Source organism: Pteropus medius, unplaced genomic scaffold (assembly GCF_902729225.1).
Source record: "Pteropus medius unplaced genomic scaffold, Ma_sr-lr_union100, whole genome shotgun sequence".
Classification (NCBI taxonomy): domain Eukaryota; kingdom Metazoa; phylum Chordata; class Mammalia; order Chiroptera; family Pteropodidae; genus Pteropus; species Pteropus medius.
The window spans coordinates 15,041,625-15,065,624 of NW_024346667.1; the positions used below are offsets into that span (position 1 = coordinate 15,041,625).

A 24,000-nucleotide genomic window follows, 5' to 3' on the forward strand; every position below is an offset into this window, starting at 1 on the left:
AGTTACTGCTTTAGAAAAGATGACAGTGATTTGAAGTCAAGATAAATGTAGATGCCACTATTTTTCCTTCTCTTTAAAGACTTTCAATCGAAAACACCTCTGAGAAATATTCAGCAAAAAATGTTCTACAAACCACGGTTTTATGCTACCAAGTGTTTCCTACTGTGTTATCCCCAGGTCAGAATTCTGCTGTAATCAATCGTTTACCATGACGGAGTTAATTATGTAGAAAATTCTCCACAGATACACTGTCTGATTTCTCTTGATATCAGTCAACCAAAGAAGATTGTTTATTTGGCGATATGCAGCCCGAGATCATTGGTCTCTTTTTCATTCTTTTATTTAAAAACAAAGTGTTAGCCTTAAAACTTTAAATGCCTATTTTTAGCCTGAGGTAATAATGACTACTCAGTTAAAATAAAAAAGAAATCAACATGTTATATAAATTAAGTTTTAAATAATAAATATCAATTTTAGATACTGGCTTATATTCTTAGGTAGTATTGAACACACATCTTCCTAAGCAACATAAGGCAAAAACTGTTTTGAAATCAACCTAAACCACCAAGATGGTAGTTTACTATTTTAACGGAATGATGTTAGACAGCATTACTTTTGTCATATAAACTTCAACACATATTAATATTAGGCAAACGATGAATCAGTATTTGAAGTGAATCACTGAAGACTAGAACTCTCTCTTAAAGAAACCTCAAAATGAACACACTAAACAGTTTTATTTTTACAGAATTTCTGAATACTATGAGGAAAATGACATTTTTGCTGCAAACAAAAATTTCAAAACTTCAATTAACTCATATAATTTCAAATGTATTCTCCTGTGAGGTATAAGAATAATACGCAATCAAACTATTTTACTGCCATTCTTTCTTACAGATACACAGCACTATAAAGCAGAGATTCTTCATGCAGTGAAATATAAGGTAGAAAATTATATTCCCAAACAGATAAAAATCATTAGAAAAGGTTTTCTCCTCTCTACTCACACCAGCCAAGAAAGAGGGACTTTACTTTCCCTGCAGTATCAACAGTTCCCACATTCAAATCAAATATAATTAATGAAGTCCTAATCTTAAGGAACTTTCTATTTATCCTCATATTATAAAATCAATTGTGTTTATCAGAATGTTAAAATATTAAAACTTATGTCAAATTTTCTAAAACACTGTTACATCAGATTTTTTGTTACTGTTCAGATATGATAAAATTGCTAGAAGTGCCGAGTTAAAATATTTATTTGTGTTACTTATAATTTCTAGTATTTATGAAGTAACACAAGCACAGCCTGGAGAATGCATCATACTTGTAAATAATAGATACTTTTCATAAACAGAAACAGATTTTACAGTTCTACTAGAATATTTCACCACTCATATGTACTTATGATAACATATTTTGCAGTGTTTGTCCTGAAGCTGAAGGCAGAATTTGAGGCATCTTGCCAACACTTGTCTAATTTACAACAGGAGTGTAATACAAATTTCTTATAGCTTCTCAAATGATACCAGCAACTTCTCATTTGGTTTCTTTTACATTTGGCCAACATTTTATGAAATCACAACATAGACAAAACTTCATAATCACCTTTCAGATAGAATCATAAAGAAACATCGCAATAATCCTCTGCCTCCTTGTAAAGCTGCAATGTTTATGTAGGTGATAACAGAATCAGATAAAGTATTATTAACTGCACCTTACCTCTATCACTGAAGTCATCTACTAGAATGATTTCTGCTATCAGACTCTCCGGGGTTCGGTTAATTATACTGTGTATGGTACGCAGCAGTGAAGTCCAACCTTCATTATGAAATGGGATAATGATGCTGGTGTTTGGCAGTCTTTCCAGGTACATCTTGTGCTTACAACTGGAGATAGTAAAGGAAGAAAGAAGCCAGGTCAAATCCAAAACTGAAGTATATCTTCTATTACTATTTCTGCATTATGTTATCAGACAAATGTGAAAACTAGACTCTGTTTAATGCTCTCCCAACCAGAACTTGTACATCATAATAGTTACTCTATTCATTCTCGTAATCAATTAATAATCTCCTTTCACACTCACTCTTAAAAGAAAGAATTATTTATCCTCTTTTGTAGCAAGGGCTCAAATACTGGGTAAGAACTGCATTGAAATACTGTGTTCTTGTTAACTTAAAATTTTCCTATTGTTATCTAATAGTAATAAGGATAAATTTTATGCATTAAATTGTTTAGGTTAAGGTTTAGATGAGTTTCCTTGGAAAGTTTTGGAAGTTCAATTTCTTTAATCAGTTTTGGTTGTGATATGTTTCAGTGGCTGCATAACACACAGCTTTAGGGGGAAAACAGTCTTAAAATGAAATACACGAACATTTAATCTTAAATAACCACATACTGGTACAATCACATAATAAGATTACATTAAGATCCAAACCAAGACATTATCACATCCCTAATGGAAATTATAAAAATAAATGTTGATTTTCTCGCTGTGAAACAAACTGATTCCAAAAAAAGAAGTGGGCTTTAACTTTAGGTGTAGTTAAAAGCAGCTTCATACATGTAATTGCTATTTTTGCATATCTGTGATTAATTTATAATCCACACAAGGGCAGGGACTTTGTCTCAAATCTCATTTAATTACTATCTCAGCATTGGGCATAGTTACCAAAGTTTATTAAGGCACTTGAATTTATTTAAGTTTGTGAAATCTTTGAGCTACTTTAAAACTAAAATAGGGTAAAATTTTAATCTATTATCAAATTCTGCATTTTTCCTGGTACAGATAACCTGAAAACAAAAACGAGAGTGGAAATCTAGAAACAGAGTTTCTATTTTAATGCAGGAACATGTAATGCTTCATCTTTTGTCAGAACACAGGCTACTATTTAGTCTAGGTGAGAAAACAAAATATAGCAGGATATTAAAATGTGATATATTCTACCAAGATACATAGAAATGTGCCAGAATATTCAAAACATTACTTGAAATGTTTTTTCCAGTCAATTACTTGAAATGTTTTTTCCAGTCATTTCAATACTTAATTTTACTATGATCTCAATAGAATATATTAAATATTGCTGTGGATCTAAATCAAGAGATATTGCCTTACAGCTTGGGAAGATATGACAAAATGTAATTAAAGCCAAAAAACTTAACTATCATAGAAGATGAAACAAAATTAAATATCTTAGACAAATTATTTAAATATACAAATATAAACATTTTGTTTTTTTATCCTGTCCCTTTATCAATTATTTAATCTCAGGAGTTTTTATTTGTAACAATATTTATAAAACAAGTAGATTTTGATGTTTGCAAATACAATGAAAAGAGTTGGAAAAACCATCAAAATGATACCATGAAATGAGCATTAAATTCTAGAAAAAAACCTGAAGTTCATTTTAGCCTAACGTAAAATGGTTAAAAGAAAAGAAAAGAAAAGAAAAGAAAAGGTAATACATGAAACAGATCTGTCAAGAGTATAGTGACATAGATGCTTTCACATATAATGCACAAATCTGAAAAAGAGTGCTGAAGTAATTTAGCACATCTGTCACACTTATATGGAGCCATCCATTCTTCTCAACAAAACCAAAGGCCCAAGATAATTGTGCTTCCCTATATCAATATCAGGATAACTGCACCAGCTTCTGCAAACCATCATACCTGATCATGTTCTGGGACTATAACTGATATTCTCAAGAAGGCAAGTTATTTTTTAAACATTAAGATAAGACATTGTACATATCACTTGCATATTAATTAAATAAGAACTGCATTCAGAGTAATATCCTGTAAGCAATCATTAGGCTTATGACTTTAAAGTTTAACAGCTATATGCAATCCATTCAGAAAAAAGGCAGACATAAAGGGAGGCAAGACTGAAGACTCATAAAAATGTTTTCAATAATTTCAATAATTTCTATCTATGTAAGCTTAAATTACTACCACAGATGAGATGTAAAAGTAACCCTTCATTCCCTCAGGTCAAGGATAGTTGGAGAACAAACAGTCCTATAGCGGGATAAGTCTACAATCTTCCATACGGTTTCCCAGAGTTTCCCAGCAAGAGTGAGCCTCGGTTGCCAAACAGGGATAAGCATCTTGACAATGCACTACTACTGGTTACTTTTCCTTCCTTGTCTTATTACTTCTTCACCCTGCCTCCCCAGATACTTTCTGTGATTCCTCCTCAAAACTATTGCAGTTAAATTTTTGTCTGCTTCTAGAGTTACCCAATCTTAGATATAGGCATAGAGATTATACTTCACTTGTTAAGAACAGTCTCTTGAATACAAAGTGATGGTCAAAAATCTTTAAGAAACTATTATTTTTGTTGAGTCAAGAAAAGTGCAGTTTGTTACACCTCTCTAAGTGCTCTTTCTTTCAACTTTTTAGTTATTATTGATGCTCTGTTCAGTCTCCTCCATGTCTAAGAAGTACAACTATCAGGACTTTACACAGTATACATAGAAAAATGGTCTTATCCTAATCAGTAGACTACTAGTAAGTAGTAGACTACTTACCTTCTATAAATGTCTACAATTTATTTTTTAAGCAGACCACATTGAAAACTGACTGATAGCTTGTCCTGATAATTCTCAGATATTGAAAAATCACACTTTATACATCAAACTGCAAAGGTTCAAATGATGGTTTTGCCACTTACTACCCGTGACAATGGCAAGTTATTTAAGTTCTATGAAAGTAGTCTAGTTTTCTCATGTGGGACACTGTAGGTGAAAAAGAAAACCTTTTCATAATGTTAAATTAGGTAATCTATGTAAAGCACAGTACAGTATTATATCTGATAATAGCAAGGGTTTGATAAATACTGTCATTATTGTTGTTGCGATGATGTTGTTATTTTGTTATTATTTTATCTGTCAAGTCCTCTATGGAAGGAGGTAAGAAACTAGGAGAGACAGGAACTGCAGGAGAAAAAGTCGGAGACACTTAGGATACAATGATGAATGAACTAAGGTTTCTTCCCTTAAGGATTCACAGACCAGTGGACAGATACATAAAATGATTAGACTCAAATGAGACAAGTGACATAATAAATGGCACAGAGGCAACGAGAGCCCAAAGGAAGTATGACTAACTTTGTCTGAAAGAATTAGGGAAGTCTTTAGAGATGAGTCTGAATGTTGAGAACAGATCATGTAGGATCTTGAAAGCGATTCTAAGGAATTTGGACGTTAGCCTGCAGTCAATGTGAAGTATTTCATATATTGTTAATGATGAGGAAGACAAGACCATGTTTACATATTCCTCTTGCAGAAGGGCAGACGATGCACTGAAGACAAAAGGAACTACAGGCAGAAAGAAGAATGACTGTAATAGTTCTGGCAAAAAATAATGAGGGTGTTTTTACTTTAAGGAAAATCAGACTTTTTGTGACAGTATTTAATCTGATCCAATTATATTTAGTCATTCTATCACTTAACTTGCTCCAAAGAATATATTGAATTCACTCCCAAACTCAGCCATTGGATTCATGAAGTTGTGGCCCAGATGACTGCTTCTCAGCATTACTAGAAATCCTGAAGTACATCTAGGGCTTTATTAAGAATCTGACGCCTGTGTATTTTAGGTTTAATATCAAATCAGATTGAGAATGGAAATTCGTTAAATGTGAGAACAATGTAACAACATGGAACTATGTTGAAGAAAGGAGTAAAATAAACTAAAACAATTTATATGTTTACAGTTACAGATGTGCAGCAAACTTAAAAAGGAAAATAGGGGCCGGTTAAAATGTGCACTGCATTAAGTTTATAGAAGTTGAATAAAAATGCCTGTAATTATTTCATTTCATATTGCTGTGTTATTTTAAAGTAAGCATTTGCATGAAATTAGCTTAGAGTTTAGGAATGGCTCAGAGATGAAGATACCTCTTTGTTAAATAATGATTTAACTAAATGGATAAAAAAAATACTTCAAATTTTAAACGAACCAGAGAGACAAAATAGTTTATATTCTTAAAAAAGTTACTTGAGAGAAATGACAAATCATGAAGGCATTTTAAAAGGTGACAAAAAAAACTGGTCTGCAAACATTCTGCTAAACCATTAATAATAATGAAAATAAATTTCAATAGAAAATTTCTCACACTCTTTGTTGTCCCAAAACAGAATGCACACACATTTTCTGATATTCTCTATTGGTATTTGCTAAACTGAGAAATTTAAAAAATACATTTAATTTAACAGCATTTTTTATTTTAAACATACTTATTTGTCATCCCTTTCATAGTTATATTAATTTATAATGTCTTTAGCTTACAAAAGATAGGTAGGTGGTTCTTTCAACAATAGGAATAGGTCAAAATAAATTTTAATTACATATATAAAAAATTATTTATATTTTTAATTACATATATATTTAATTACAGATATATATAAGGTATCAGATTTATTTATGATATATTGATATTTCTTTTGTCTAAAGAGATATTTTATTATTCATACAACAATGTCGACATTTATACTGTGGACATTTAGGTAAACTTGTGTCTGAGATTCTTAAGACCTTCATATTCTTACCGTAAGGTAAACATTTTTTCTTATTCAAAGACTGAAGGTGAGTTTTAAATACAAGTTCAAAAGCTACATTTTAAAAATTAAAACTCTTGGATTGAAAATGTTTGGATGGGAGTATTTGCATATTTTAATCCCTAGATCATTCTGTTAGCTCATCGAATGTATGGCTTTATTTTTTTGTTTGAATTTTTTCCCTATCTACTTGAGTATATCAGTCAGGATGTTATGTTGTGCTCATAAACTATGCCAAATGGCTCAAAATCCCAATGGCTCAAAACAATGAATAATCTCTTTTTTGACTCTTCTACTTGTTCATCACTGGTTGGCAGGAGGGTCTCTGTTCACTGTTGTCAGTCCAAACAGCCAATATTTTGACTTGTCAGTCACTCTGCCAGTGGTACATGAGAAAACTACTGGGTCTGAAGCTGGTAATTAAATAGTCTGTCTCTAAACTGACATATTGCTTTCTGCTTAAAAGTAGGTCAGAATTAGTCACACACTGTATGGCCCAAGAAATGCTATCCTATATGATCCAGAAGAAATATCATCAGAAATATCTGGCACACAAAACTAGTGAATGCAGCCATTTTAGCCTTCTGCTTTCTTTCAAATAAAAAAGGAAAAAGGAAAACTTCCTGTTAGAACACATTTAATGAAAAACTAACAAGATTCAATTTTTTCATAGACGAGAAATTATAAAATTTAAAGTTCTACATCTATAGTTCACTTCTTTATATAGAGATCAATTCAACAAGAGGACAAAACAAAAAATATTTATGCTCCTAATAACAGAATTTCCAAATATATAAAGCAAAAGTTGATAGAACTGCAAGGAAATAATGATAATTTCACAATTATAGCACAGAATTTACTCTTTGCATTTATTTTGCTCTTCTTTTCCCAGTTTCTCAAGGTAAAGCCTTAGATTATTGATTTGAGGCCTTTTTTAAAAATAAGTATTAGATGATAGATTTGAATGATCATTCTATGAATTGCTTGAAATACATCAAAAATTTTAAATATTTATCTTTATTTTTGCCCATATCAAAATATTTTAAAATTTCTCTTGAGTCTTCCTTTTGACACACCAATTACTGAAAAATATGTTTTCAATTTCCAAGTGTTTGGAGATTGTTTTGCTATTTTTCTGTTAATATTTAATTTAATTGTATTATAGTCAGAGGATATACTTTGTAAGATATCAATTTTTTAATACTTGTAGTATTTGTTTTATAATCCAGAAAAAGGTCTGTCTTGATAAATGTTTCATGCATAATTGAAAAGAATATGTATTCTGCTATTGTTGGGCGGAGTATTCTGTGTGTTTTCTTTCTTTCTTTTTTTTTAATATTTCTCCTTTTCTACATTCTTTGGATTATTTATACATTTTTTAGTATTCTATTTCAGTGTATCCATTTTGTTTTTGATGATATCTTTGCATAATATTTTGGTGTTTGCTTTAGGGATTACAAAATAAATACTTTATTTTTCCAGTATCTATAATTCATATTGCACAACTTCACTATTAATACAGAAATCTTATTACTAGATAGGTCCCTTTACACTTTCTTTTTGATATTATAATTTTCTTATATGTCTATGTACATTGAAAACCACTTCAAAAAACATTTTTGCTTTCAACCATCTAACATGCTTTAAGGAACACGAGAACTCAGCATTCTTTCAGTGCTATTTTGAATTCTTACGTCCATCCCTCCTCCACCTATTGCTATTTTTTCAGAATTCTAAGTTAACAACTGTCTAGTTTTTATAGTTGAGTTCAGTGGAATGAGAATGGCATGTATTTATTCCATTTTACCCAGAAACGAGAATGCTGTCTGCAGGCTTTAAATCGCAAATATTTTATAGCTCTGGGGATATTCAGATTTTCTGCTTCATTTTGTGACAGTGTCAGTTCAATTTTAAAGAAAATTTTATATTTTGTTTCAGCATCAATTTTTTGTCATGATGATGTTTATAATATTTCTTCATTATGATTTAAACGTCTGTTGGAAGTTTAATGATATTTACTCTTTCATCTTGATAATGGTAATTGGTGGTTTCTCTCTCTTTGTTTATCCATAGAAATATTTGCTGGGGTTTTAGTAATATTATTAATACAAACAAAATATTAAATTTTGATTTTATAATTTTTTTACCTTTTTGACCAAGTCGTTAATTTATTAATTTCCATTTTTATGCTTATTTTTACCTAAATAATTAATTTGATGACTTTTCTTGCCTAATTTCAAATTTTAAAGCTATGTGTTACCTATAGGATCTGCTTTGTATGTAAAGCTTATAAACAAGCTTTGGGATGTATTTTCATTATCTTCACTTGAAATATATATATATTTTTTAGTTTAATATTTGACCTATGGTTTATTCATATGTTATTTAATTTATAAATATTTGCATCTTTTCTGTATATATTATTTTTATTGATTTCTAATTTAATTCAAGTTTAGTTAGAGAACATACTCAGTATTAATTCAATCCAATGAAATTTATTGAGAGTTGTTTATATACTAGCATACTGTCTACTTGGGTAAATATTCCATGTGCAGTTAAAAAAGGTTTATTATGCAATTATTGAATATGATATTTAACAAATGTAAATAAACATAAATTAAGCCAATTTATTGATAATTTTGTTTAAATCTTCTATATCTCAATTAAATTTTTTGGTCTTCTTTAATCATTTACTGAGAAAGGACTGTTAAAATATCCAAAAAGTACATTTATTTAAAGCCACTTTTTCAAAAAGTAAAATTTAAGCTTAGTATTTAAAGTCACTATGTTGAGAGGCCTCAAAATTAAGTGAATCCATGTCTTACTTTTTCCATTTAAAGTAATACAAGAAAAGAAACATCTTTCCTTTATATGATTTGACAAATATATATTCTTAATATTTGTACATAAGTTTAAATAGTATTAACATCTACAACAACATTACTCACTATATCTTTGCTGATGAAATAATCTAAAGAATGGAGTGACAGTATGCTTTTAAAGATTGCTAAATTATATTAACATATTTCAGACTACAATGAGAAATAAATGCATGTACATATATAAATATACCTCATGTGATACATATGAAACTTGGAACATATTTCAGATAATGCTAACTGTGTTAAAATGCCATTACATAGTAATAATGATAATAAACAGGCAGGGGATTATATTTTAAGCTTGCATTAGAGCCCACATTCTAAACGGTTATGATTTTGTGCCATTTTGTAATAACGATGATAATTCTCTAAAGGGGTGATAGAGTGCCAATTCGGTTTCAGTCAGTTTCATTAGGATCAGTTTTATTAGAGTATATGTGGGAGGGAAACCAATTCAAAATACTATAGTTTGTTTGACTTCGTGGCTACAGCAAAAATGGTATTTGGGGGTATGTTTTGACCACCTTTTGATACATTTACAAGTGCTAGTGTCAGTTGGACACTCCCCCAATTAATTAATTAAGTAATGAATTTATTGCCTTTTAATCCATCAAAAGCCTGATAAAATGGCTTTACTAATAGATGACAGTTCAGGTAGTAAGAATTCTGTGAAGGCCCTTTGAAAAAGATTTCCTAAACAAGATTATCATAATAGCTAAGTATATTATAGTTAGTGAACAAAAAAAATAATTTTTGTTCATCTTCTCAAGGGAAACACTCATGTTCAGAAAGGAGAGAAAATTATTTTCTTTTAACTTTTTGTCATTATATGATTTCTTGCAAAACCGTTTTGGTTCAGCTAAAGTTCTCTTGGCCCCATTCTCAAAAGCAGCAGAATAAAATGTCAACTTGGTATCTTGCCAGTGACAAGCATACTATAGAGCTTATCTGTATAAGTCATTTCCAAGCACCAATTTACATAGTAATTGTTTTAATGTCAGCGCATTCAATTTTCAATGGCTGGTTTTAGTCACACTGTTTTTCTGTTCTAATCTTGCCATGTCAGTTGGATTTGATAAATCAGTGATAACTGGTAATTTATTTTGCTTTGACAGGCCCGAAAAATTAGTGTGGACTGCTGAGTATATGTGTGTTTGAGTGTGTGCTGCGTGTTGGGGTGGGGGTAATCAGTATTATTTATTTATTTATTTGGTCACCTAGTACATAGGAAGTTTCTAGTAAATTAATATTTCATATGGTGATATGATTAACACTTTAATGTAATATGATATTTTATGTCTGTACGAAAGGAGATGAGTGTGTTGTATTTACGCAGCTGTGTGTCAACTGTGGCAGAAACATGGTGAACACAGAGAAGAGCAAGAGGAGACGGAGTTAGGCAGGGATCAGATATATATGGACATCTTGGTTGGTGTTTTCTGAGGTATTATTTTTAATGCAACGAGGAGTCTTTTAAGTACTTTAGATGGTGGGAGAATGTAATGATCTGCCTTAGTTCTTAAGGCTCACTCACTCTACTGAATATACTTCACAGGAGCAAGATGAATTGTGGGAGGTCTAATGATGAGGTTAATCTAAAATTCCAATTAAGAGATGAAAGTGGATATAGTTGAGATTAAGAGAAGTGCATGCATTGGAAACACATTTTGATACTACATTTTAGAGACAAAATTACGAAAAGGGAAGGAGAGAGGCCTTAGAAACATACTAATGTACAAATGTCTATACTAGTCTGCATAAGCTAGCTCACAGCAACCACTGAAGGGTACTCACTTGAACAACAATTCTGAAAGATTATTTCTTACCTGTTGTTCCTGATGATCCCTCCCCCAATCTACTGCTTATGATATAACTGTTTTCCTTTTTTCAGTCATATTTAGACATACCCTAGGCTAGAATTAGCATTTGATTCAAAAGAAACTTTCTATCTCCCTCTGTGGCAGTATTCACATTTAATTGGAGTACATGGCGGTCATTTTAGCTTAATTTGCTCCAAAATTCACTTGTAAACTTGGTGAAAGATGATACTTCATCAACTTCACAGGTAAATAATAAAAATAACATGAAAAGAAGCCACTGCCTCCTAAATTTCTATGTAGTTTCTGAAATTGAGAAATGAAATAACTTTATCCACGTACATGTTTGGATGGTTAAAGTTTAACATTTCTGTGAATGTGTCCTAGCATTCAATAGACAAGAGTCAAAACAGTTAACTAACACATTTCTATTTTACATAAAATTAAAATGAATATCATTTCCAACATACTAATTCATAATTAAAAGAAAGTAGACACACATAATTATTTTTCCTCGAACTCAAAATTGACTAAAAATTTAATTGTTTTTACAATTTAAAATGTAGAATTATATTTCACTTGATCTACTTATAATTTATGTGTTCATGATAGAATTAGAAAAGAAGAAAGGAAATCAGAAAAGTTATCATCAGAAAAGAAAAATTAACCGAACAAGTCATGCTGGAGCTATCTGGTAAACCTGATCTCAACTCTAATAATCTCAATACATGAGGAGAGGCAAAGAAAGGTGCATCCCACCTTCAAAGTAGGTTAACAGAAATTCAAAACAACAAAATGACTTGTTCAACACTATAGTGCTAGTCATGGAAGTCAACTTTTCAACTTCATATTCAACATAATTTCCAGAAGATGGGAATGTTTAGACTCTAAGGCATTGAAAATTTTAAAATTTCTTTGAAAGTCTGTGTATGTTGAAAAATTGCCTTTTCTCCTCATGTACAAATTAGATATTATGCACTATTCATCTAGAGAGCAGACTTTTTTCCTTTCAATATATGCTCCTATGTAGGGGAACAGCCATTATTAGATCAACACTCTTAGGCTCTCACCATCTTCTCATACATTCTTTCCAGGAGGAACAAAGACACGCAATTGTTGAATGTGAGTTATGGAGCTTACCATGCTTGGCTGAGCTCCTCCTTCAATTTTCTGCTTTGGAATTTGCTTGCTTGCAAAGATCAGATATCTAACTCTACCTTCCATGCCTTGTTATACATCCTAGAGTTCAGCATTAGAAATCACATTTAAATCATGCCCGTCAATAGAATCTTATCAATAATAAAGGTAATTTTAATTCCAAACCATTCCAGGATAATCTCCCATTTGGCTCTGAAATTAAACATGGGGCAGGGTTGTGATAAACGACCATCAAACGATACAGGTTTCAACTGTGCAGGTCCACTTATATATGGAATTTTTTTCAGTAAAGATATACAGTACTATAAATGTATTTTCCCTGCCTTATGATTTTCTTAATAACATTTTTTCTTCTAGTTTATTTTACTATAAGAGTAGAGTATATAATAGATAGAACATAAAAAGATATGTTAATTGATTTTAGATTATCTGTAAGCTCTGTAAGGTTTCCTGTAAACAGTAAACTATTGGTAGTTAAGTTTGGGGGGAGTCAAAAGTTATATGTGGATTTTTAACTGGACAGAGGGTGAGTGCCCCTAACTCCTGCATTGTTTGAGGGTCAACTGTATTAGTCTAATATAACTATAACACTACTGAAAGCAATCATATAATCCAAGAGAATGTAAAGATTCTCCTATATTTTCTCGAGTTGAGATACCACAAAAATTTCTCTTAACATTAATATCTTATTTATTGTCAAAGTCATAGAGTAAACTATCCCTATCTTGGGACTATAATTGAAATGTAAAGGAAAAGTTAGATTAAAAAGAAAAGCCACAATTCAGAGTAGAGCTATTTTAATTAAAGAAATCCCAGCTACTGAGTCACTACATAAATACATCTAATTAATGTGCATGTGCATCAATTTGTATCTGTATAAACATGTATTTTTTTATAACAGCAAAAAACATGAACTTCATATCATTGATGAATTTACAAATCCTTTGCAAAGCTTACATCAACTCTTTTTTACACATGACTATGATGTCGTGTCCTAATCTCAGGCATTTCCTCTTTTAATAGAGATAATTTCATCTTACACACATAATTATACCATGTTTTTAAGTGTATATGTGGTAACACTAATTAATTTATTCATATCTAGGGAGTAATACTTGCTCAATAATCATCTTGCTAACTATATATTCATGCATAAACATCAGTTTCTTTACTATGCAAGCCATCTATCCTTCATGGTTTTATATTTTCTTATTTTATATGTATTTTGTATTCTAAATATAAGTTTTATATTTCACATTTTAAACTGGAGGTCAAAATAAGATGTTTTATAGCATACAAAGATGTAGCATCCCAGATGGCTGACTGAATACAAAGAAAATGCAGAATGAATATAAAAGTGGGGAAAAATTGAAGTGTGGTAAAATAAATCCAGGCCAGCCAGATATCTACTGACTGGACATTTGTTATACACAAGTTCTCACAGTAAAATTCTTATCGACATCAAATTAAATAAAATTTAAAGATGTTATTTATGTTCTACAAACATATCTCAGGTTGAGCCTAGGTCCTATAGATATAGAAATAATTAGGTAATAACTAAAACAGGGAGTATTTAAAATATGTAGATATGTCTTCAAAACAGTGCAAAAGTCAACAAAAAATGTAAGGCTATGATCATGGAAAAAGAGGTGGAAAATTTGACAATGCCACAGCACAGATAGATGTAAAACTAAAATGTAATGCACATGATTGGGAGATGCAAAAAATATTTGGAAAAATATAAGAAATTTTAAAACAAATGAAAAGCTTGGAATTTATTATTGGGATGTAAGTAAGAATTATTGCACAGACGCCAACTGACTTTTTTTCATCTATGACTCCTACTTAATGGAAATCTATTAGTGACTCAATGAAATAATAAAAAATAAAAAAAAAAAAAAGCAGTACATTTTTACGCTAGTGCAGAAGAAAGGACAAGTAAAAAATAAAAGTGCTTACTGGATTGAAACTTTTGAAAATTCTTTACAGTGAACTGGCATATGCACTACGCATATCAAAACACTTAAACCATGATTTTTGTTTGTTTGTTTGTTTGTTTGTTGGTAAATGTGAAGATATGAATGACTAGAGAGCACTTGCAAGCCATACAGATTTTGCATTCTTTTCCATGGATACCATCAATATGAACAAGCTATGGTCAACTGTCTACAGCCTACTTAAAATGATACTACTAGAATAGGTGTCAAGTGCTTTTATAATTTCAAGTACTACTTACACAGAGATACACATTCTTGTAGTTATCTGTGCCTGCATTTGGATAACCACAGAAGAGGTCAAAAGTATAGGGCTTTAAGCAGTGGAATCTCTGTAAAACTTTCTTTAGCTCTTGGTTTTCTGCTGGTAGGACCTTGACAAAATCAGAGGCAACATTGGATCGCTTTACATCATTGAGAGTCAGATACTGGACTAACCAGAGTAAAGTATCATTCTGGTAGTCTCACACTTAATGCTTTGCTGTTGTCCATCTCCAATCCTCTGTTAAGGTTTCCTTTTTTTTTTTCAGTACTATTCTACTAGGTGACTATTTGTCTTACTAGAGATCCAGCTTCAGTGAATAAGAATATAGTCACAGATCATATTTTAGCCACATTTTTTCCCCTAACATTTAGAATAATGCCTTCTGATACTGTAAATTCTATGATTCTAATAAAATTTTCAAAGTATTTTTCTTTCCATTTTTAAATTTTCTTTTCTGTTGTTGTCTAAGAATATCTTTTCTCAAAAGGTAGTAGTTACACTAAAAATTCTCTTTCTGAGAAAAACGGGAATATCGACCACCTTTTGACTTCAGTGATTTTTTTCACTGTCTTCAACTGTAATACTTTCCACTTGAACACACATTAAAAGATTGGAAGTGTGTGGGTGGGAGAGGAAGTGGATGGAAATTATTCTCTGAGCACATTTATTATTCCAGCAATGCAATTTAATGCATCTTTGATGGTGTGCAATTAGGTATTAAAATTTCTCATAACGAGAAATGTTCTTGGTCAGTGGGAATTACTATAGATAATTTCAAGTAACCTGGGAATAATTTGGCTAGCTAGAAGACCTAGACCAGTATATAAAGCATTCAATTTAGGGAAAGATTGATTTATTCTTCATATTAATCCTCTATTTAACTACACTGGGAAATGCAAGTTTACATTAAACCTGAGGAAAAACACAGGAATTCTTTTATATTTTAAATTAAATTTAAAAAGACAATAGGGCAACTAAATCAGAATTTACTAATTTTTTTCTAAAGGGTTAATATTTTTGCACAAAATTAAGTTTTATTTATTGTACATTACTGGTTTAATTTAGATTCTTAGCCCTATTTTGATCAGTCGCCCTTATTTTTCTCTGATTTTCTTTCTCTCATATGTGTTTCCAAAGGAAGAGTAAGGTTAAGAGGAGTAAATATTTTAGGATAGACTTCTAAAATATGCATGGCAATTTCACAGCTTCAAATTCTGATCACATTATATGTTCTTGGCATACTTTTGGCATTGCATATGCTAACAAGAAAACCATAACAGACTAGAGAAACAGTACATTAAGCAATGTTAGGAGTAGAGAAGAGAGGAATTTCTGGTAACTAAATGTAATATTATTCTTGTTTCTATTTACACTGTAATATTTAGCTATGATTTAGTTAAAACTGAACTCATTGTCAAAACTTATTGTCAATTAACAAGCAATTCATAATGTGACAGAAAAGTGAGCAACCTCCATTACCTTTGGATTATAAATGCATTCATTTTAGGCATGCTTCATGGAAGATATACCTATAATAGCACCGACTCTGCATTTAAATGTAGACATTGTAACAGCACTAATTACCATAAAAAAGGTTTGCTTTACAATCTACGTGATCAAATGCAAAAGTATGGGTAGAAAACATTTCATTTTAAATGGGAAAAATATAGTCAACTCAATAATAAAAATGTATATTGTTTTAGAAAGTGGCTATTTTTTTTAATGTAGTTATCTTTATTATAACACAAATACATCAGAAATGGACATCTTTAAAAGAAACCTAGGTTCTCGTGGGCTTCTGCTTTCTGTTATGTAGTTCGAAAACCTCGTTTACTTGATAATAGTAAAAAAGACAAAGTAACATCTTAGTTTCATTATGACAATTTTTCACCTCACAAGCATTCTGAAAGGGTCTCTGAATCTCCCAGGTTCAAGGACTATACCGTCGTAACAGAGCTGCCCATGATTAGTACCTTCTGCAATTATAAATTTCAATGGAACACTTGGCCAATGGAACATTCCATCATTGCCAGTTATTAGGGGTCTGGGGCCATGCCTAAATTTACATTTCTATTCTCTTGTTACCCTTTGATTTAAAAGGCAGTTACATGTATCTTCCAAAAAGAGATTTATCAACAATCCTTGCCAAATAAAGGACCCCAAAACATTGCCAATTGCCAACAAGTTATGTAAGGCTCCTCTTCTCTCCCCAAATCAAGTTATTTGTAATCTCAAGCGAATGCAAACTACACAAAAACAAAGCGAAAACTCTTCCTCTAAAAGTAGTTATTCTTTTAGAATTTTAAAAGTTATTCCAATTAAAATCAAACATTTAAAATTATAAAACAAAAATTTTTAATAAAATTATTAGGGCAAAATTTTTAGTTACATATGTCACTGTAATATGTATTAAACATAACAAAATAAAACAATCAGACAAAACGTAATTACTCTGCACATGGGCTTGATGATACTTACTTTGCATGGCGAATATCTGGCAGGGATCTCTCTAGAGCAATATTGTTGCTGACAAAAATATTGAAACCATTTTCCCTGTAAGCTGAGTCATCATGGTCTTCTTCAGTGAGGGGATAAGGTTTCCCATGTTCACCTTTTCCTAGCAGGAGAAAACAAAATGGAATTATCATCTGTATAGAAACTATTCCATCTTCTAAACCCCCCCAAAAGACCTGAAAGTTGTATTTCTTTAGTCACCTGTTAGTTAGCTCTTGCAATAATATTTTATTATCTTATATTAATGATTTCATTTAAAAAAGAAATATATTCATGATAAAAAGCAACACAGAAAGTATAATCTCATCTTTCAGAGTAACACTAAGATTGTAAGTATATGTTTCCTAACATTTGTATGCAGATTCTAATATACAAACTGCTTTATAATTTACTCAATATAATTGTATAAAAAGCCATTTTTATTTACTTCCAATGGTTATTATTTTATTATATCTCATTTTACATTATTTCACTGAAGATGTTTTTATTTCTAATATTCCCTAATTTTGTGCTAATAATTTTGCACTAAAAACAGTGTTGAAATGAACATCTCTGCTTATATATTCCTAGTTATATGTTTTTGGAAGGAGGAGGAGAATTACTACAAATACAATTGCTAGAATATCTTTAGAGGAAATATGATAGTTTTCATACATCCTCAGAAGCATTGGATACTTTAATATTTACTGGTAAAATATATATTATTCATACTTGACCTTCTCTTGATTACTAATGAAATTAATAACTTCATATACATTTATCACTCATATTACATTGCAAAATGATTGTTCAGAGTTCATAAGAAATTACTTTCATGTTTTTTAAAAATTTACATACATTTATTAAAGTTTTGTTAATTATACATGTTGTAAATATTTTCTAAATTTACTTCATTTAAATCTAAGACTTCTACTTTCTAGTCCTGTATGCAAGAAGCTTGCCACTCCATCCTGACAACAAATAAAAAGCTGAACAGACTGAAAAATCAACTCTTCTTAAACCTGCAAGAGAGGAGAGGATACAGGGCAAACTGCTGCCCACAAGACTGGAAAGACAGGAGAATACAGGGAGTTGAGGCTTACCAGAGCAGGAATTCACCAGCGAAAACCACTTGGGAACCAGTTAAGGGATAGGAAAACCTGACTTGTAATTGACAAATTGCTGGAAGCAGAGTGAAGACAAGTTTGAGAGTTAAAAACTCCAAGAGGAGGGACCTAATCACAGGGAAGCTCCAAAATTTTGTGAGATTTACTTCCAGAAGCTCAACTAAGTTCCCAGAGTAAATATCAAAGAAAAATCCTCTTGTGCTTCCAGCAAGGGAAGGAGAAAAGGAGCCATTTTGAAATACATCAGAGCACACTGCAACTCTTAATAAGGTCTGTTGTCAAGGGAAACTAGTTAATCAGAACCTCACCTGGTGGGGCATTCCCAGAGCCTAATTGAGCTGGGGGAAGGGAAATATCCAACTCCAGCCTACTCTAGCCATCCAATATAACCAAAGAAGAAAGAAAAATAACCCAAGAAAATGTTATGTAATTCAGAGTCCAGAGATAAGAAAGATAAGAAAGATGGAAATTCTGTGAAAGAACAAAAAAATGCTATTGGTAAAAATATTGTAACAGAAATGAAGAAGGTCTTTAATGGGCTTGTTAGTCGACTGGACACAGCTGCGGAATTAACCTCAGAGCTTGAGGATATATCAATACGTAGCTTCAAAACCAAAAAAACAAACAGAAGAAACACTGAAAAAAGTGGAACAATATATCCAAGGACTATAGAATAACTACAAAAGATGCAACCTACACATAAGGGGAATAACAGAAGGGGAAGAAAGAGAAGAAGAAACAGAAACAGAAGAAATATTGGAACAACACTTAGAATTTATCCATATAAATGTCAGACACCAAACCACAGATTGAAGAAGCTTAGAGAACACCAAACACGATAAATGCCAAACAACAACATAACAAACAGCAGCAGCAGTAGCAACAACAAAACTACACCTAGGCATATCATTTTCAAATGAAAGAAAATCAAAAATAAAGAAGTAATTCTGAAAGATGCCAAAGGAGAAAACATCTTATCTGTAGAAGAACAAATATAAGAATTACATCCAACCTCTCCTCAGAAACATGCAAGCAAGAGAAGAGTGAACTGAAATATTTAAATAGTTGAGAGAAAGAAACCACTAACCTAGAATCTGTACCCTGCAAAAGTATTCTTCAAAAGTAAAGGAGAAATCAAACCTTTTGTAGACAAATAAATATTGAGGGAATTTGTTGCTACTGTGTAAGAAATGTTAAATGAAGTTCTTTAGAGAGAAGAGAAATGATATTGGTCAGAATCTTGGATCTGCATAAAGAAGGTAAAGCATACAGAAGGAATAAGGAAAGGTACAATACAAACTAAAACTTTTTAAGTTATTCTTAATTGACATAACTGTTCAAAATGTAATACCAAAAATATACTAGAATATGTATGCTTATGTGCATATCATTTGTATACATGCACTTATATATGCTTAGATAAAAGTGAAATGAATGACAGCAATGATACAAGGAATGGGAAGAAGGAAATGGGACAATTTTTTTAATGTAAGGTACTTATACTACCTGTGAAGTTATGTGACATTATTTAAAAAGGACAAGAACTTAAAAAAGGAAAAAAGTATAATTGATATGCAAAGAAAGGATAGAAAATAGAATTGTATAAAATGCTCAATTAAAACTGTAAAAGTCAGAAAAAAGTGAAAGACAAAAAAATGGAACTAAGAACAGGGCAACAAGTAAAAAACTAACGAAATATGATAGATATTAAATAATATCAATAATCACTTTGAATGTGAATGGTATAAATGCACCAATTAAAAGACAGAAGTTGTTACAGTTGACCAAAATAAATCCAATTTAAGATGTTTTCCTTTCAAATGATTTTATTTTTCCTTTCATAGTTTCTTATTTATTTACATTTTATTTATAAATAATTTCTTTCCTGTTTCAATATTATATTTTAAAATTCATTCATAAATTCAGAATTTTACTAACATTTTACTTTTGTTTTATCCATTAAAATTTTTAAACATCCTGAATTCGTTTTGGTGAGAAATGAGGAAATTATCATATTTATTTTTTTCACAAATGGTGAGGTAGCAGTAGGAATGGCATTTAATGAAAAGTATCTTTTTCTTTCCTGCTTTGAAATGCTACATACAAAATTTTGCACATTTCTGTGCATTTTTAAGTACATCCATAATGCTCCCGTGTTCTCTCAATTCTTACATTGTAACACTGTGGTAGTAACACATTTTAATATTTGGCATAGTCATTTACTCACCATATTCTTTTGTAGACTAATATCACATGTTTATTTTTCTATGTGAACTTTAGACTCATTTTATTATTTAATAAAATGGGCATTTTGGATTTTGTTTTGAGAATATATATAGTCAGGACTTTGTGCAAATATAATTTTCCTGGTGAGATTTTTTAAATAATTAATCCATCTTAAACCAGCATACCCAGCACTCCATGCTCTCTCTATTTCTCAAATCTACTTCATTTTACCATCTATTCCTTACAATTCTAAGTTTACAGTTTTACCCATTAATTGACTATCTTCTCATTGGGAAGTAAGATCCATGAAGGCAGGAGCTTTTTGCTTTTCCTCATGATATCCTCAGAACCTAAAAGAGTACCCACCATAGAGCAGATACTTAATACTTTGATGCAATAATAGGATTTGGGCTTATTATCCAATGGAAATACAGATATTCATTTATTTATTCAAATCCACGTATTAAGCATCTACTCTGAGACACAGGGTCTGGGAATTAAATGATAAATATCACAGTTACTGCCTTTGAAGAGAAAAAATTAAGAACAGGTCTTTATGATTTAAAACACACATATAATAATCTATATGTATCTTTGAGTCAAGAACCATTAGCTTATTACTTATCACATGACTTATCACCCAAAGTAGCTATGAAATAAATATCTCACTGAATAACTCATGGTCAGCTTAGACTGTCTTTTTGCACAGGTCTCTTTGAGAATGAATCCTTGCCAGGTTTGTGCCAGCCCTCAGGAGCTATAGCTTTTCAGGTCATTTTAAGTCAGTTTCGAGAATGTCAAAAGAATAGGTTTTGGAGATGTCAATCATTTCATAATTCACACATAAGTTCTTTCCAAAACAATTATTGTCACAAAGAAAATAATGTGTTATGAGAAAAATATCTTTTTTAAAATGTCGGGAAGGCAAATAGTGATGATTACTAGATATTATGAAATAACAAATAATAATTAAACACTATGATATTTTCAAATGTGAGGAGGAAATAATCCTCAAAAGAGAAACTCATTAGAGAAGGTCGCTTAGAATGTAGTTAGAAGACAATTAAAGAATGAGGAGGAAGAGTTCACCACAATATCACTGCATAATGAGAGAATGAGTCTATCAAAAGGAAACAAAAAACTTAGAAGACAAGAATCTTCACTTTTCTTCATAACACATCTTATTCTATTGTCAACCTAATTTTGATTTTCCAATTTTAATTAGTGGTTGAAAGAAAAATCATCAAAAACAATAAAACCATGCACATATAGAAGCATTTTTTCCAAGGCACCCTATACATGGCAATATTTTTACACAAATATAGTAATTTAAACATTCGTGAAGGGTAACCACAGGGCTGTTACAGGATAACTAAAGCCTCTGCCTTTGAAAAGTTTTTAAATAGTGCACATGGAAAATTATCCCCCCAGAAGTAGTGAACAGAATAAAGAAAAGGAAATGCAAATAGAATTGAAATGAGTATTTTAATTGTAGATGATATAATCCTTGGATTTTTATAACCCGACCAATTAATGTTTGACCAATATTTTTTTATGTGTTTTATGTCTAATTTAGCTAATCCCTGAGTTACAATTTATTAACAAAAAACATCAGTCTCGAAGAATGTTCTGAGGAAAAGTGTTCATAGATCAATTCATTCATTTAACAAATATTTATTACATGCCTGTTATGTACTGGAAACTGTATTAGGACATGGAAAACAGACATAAAAACAGATGGGTCCAGCCCTTATGGATATTACAGAGCTAGGGAAATAGAAGGTAAAGTGTTCAGGTAGTAAGAAGATTTCTAATTAAATAATTCTTCCCTCTTCTAAAAATTTTTAAATATTTTATCTTTTATCTGGGTAATTTACTACTTCTATTTTTAAAACCACAACAATTAGTTTACTATTTTTTTATTTACTTTTAACCAAAAAATAGTCATTTTTTTTTTTCTTTAAAAGAAGTAGTTCTCTCAAGCTTCATTATCACATGTACATCAGGAAACAGCAGAATAACGCAGGGTCTAGTGTTTCTCCTATTTCTGACTCAGTTGTGAGTTGTGAGGTCAGAAAAAAGGAGAAACACTTGATCTTGAATTATTCCGAGGCCATTTCAGTGCCCTGAGAGCAAACCCACTTGCTCGTATAAGACTGGACCAGTGAGCTCTCCCTGTCTACAGTGCTTGGGAATGCTGATCCTTTTAGTTTTTACAGTTCTTCATTCCTCAAGGTTCTAGAAGCTTCCGTATACTTCTCAAGCTCAAAACTCATTCCCACTACAAGGAAGTTCCGCATGAAGTGTGTGCCTTTGTTCTGTCTCCTGGCTTACACTCAGGCCCTTTTAAGTTTCATTAGGATCAGTTATCATTCTAACTCTTAGATTAAGAGACTTAATCTAAGCACAAGTAGTAGAATAACTAGGTGTTTAAGGTTTTGAAAGTACTTTTTCCTCTATTACTGTAATAGTTATGTCTTAGGTTAATAAGGCATCCTTGTAGCAGCTATTTTTTGTAACAATTTTGTTGTGAATTATAATGTGTGTTTATATCTATAGCTATTGGTACCGATAACTATCTATTTCATAGATCTCCTCAGGCAATCGGTCAGGTATTTACTTAGTAAAAGTGGTTTTAATTAATGGTTCAAGTTAGAAGTTTTGAAGCCCATCTACTGTGGGCATGCACTCAACATGAGGCCTATTAGCTGTGGTCAGCAGCCTTGGTTTTATGGGCTAGTGGCCAGGGAGAGCTGAGGCAGACTTCTGGATTTTGTCAGGTTTTCATCCAAAGAGCCAGATGGCAATTATTCCTCTACCATTTTGTACTCAGAAAATAGAAGCTCTTCTAATTCAAAATAACAGAGAGGAAAATGAAGCATTTTTTAAACAGCATCTTATCATCATCATTTAAAAATATCCATTCTGAAGAAAAGAGACTGAGCAAGAAAGCTAGATAAGCTTTATCTCAACATAATGGTAGTGACTAAAGAAAGGCTGCTCTGCATATGGTGCCCTGACTCCCAAGGTGACCAGCCCGATGGCATCAAGGCTCTGTCAAGCAGGGAGTGTCTCCTGGATAAACTCAGTGAATCAAAAAAGCAGCAGTGGTTTGATGTCACCCCCAACTCTGCAGGCTCAGATACACCCAGATGCCTGGCCTCCTTCCAACTTGCAGTTGGATCTGGTGAGGTCTGAGTGTTTAGAAATGCTGCTAAGGCTGATCCACCAAACCCTCAGGTCTTCAGGCAAATGATAAATCCCTCTTGTCCTCATTTCACTCTGTGCTTCCTCTCCCCTGACTCTGAAAACTACCTGCCCTTTCATTTCAGATTATTCTCATCGGATCTCCCACATCATCATTAACAGAATTCCCTACAGCCTCATTCTCTTCACTGCACCCTCAAAGAAAATCTGTTTATCCTCTGAATATGCAGCTTTATTTACAGCAGTCGGAGGCAGACACTGATCTTCCTTT

At 31.6% G+C, this 24,000-nt stretch overlaps 1 protein-coding gene across 2 annotated transcripts in view; it reads right to left on the bottom strand.

Moving 5' to 3' along the window:
* GALNTL6 (polypeptide N-acetylgalactosaminyltransferase like 6) overlaps nt 1-24,000 on the bottom strand; it is an 886,098-nt gene that overhangs the window by 518,429 nt on the left and 343,669 nt on the right. For both annotated transcript variants that reach the window (XM_039876118.1, XM_039876119.1), the window contains exons 4-5: nt 17,155-17,293; nt 1,720-1,886 (exon numbers count right to left, since the gene is read on the bottom strand). In XM_039876118.1, the coding sequence (XP_039732052.1) occupies nt 1,720-1,886; nt 17,155-17,293 (306 nt within the window). The remainder of the gene's footprint in view (nt 1-1,719; nt 1,887-17,154; nt 17,294-24,000) is intronic.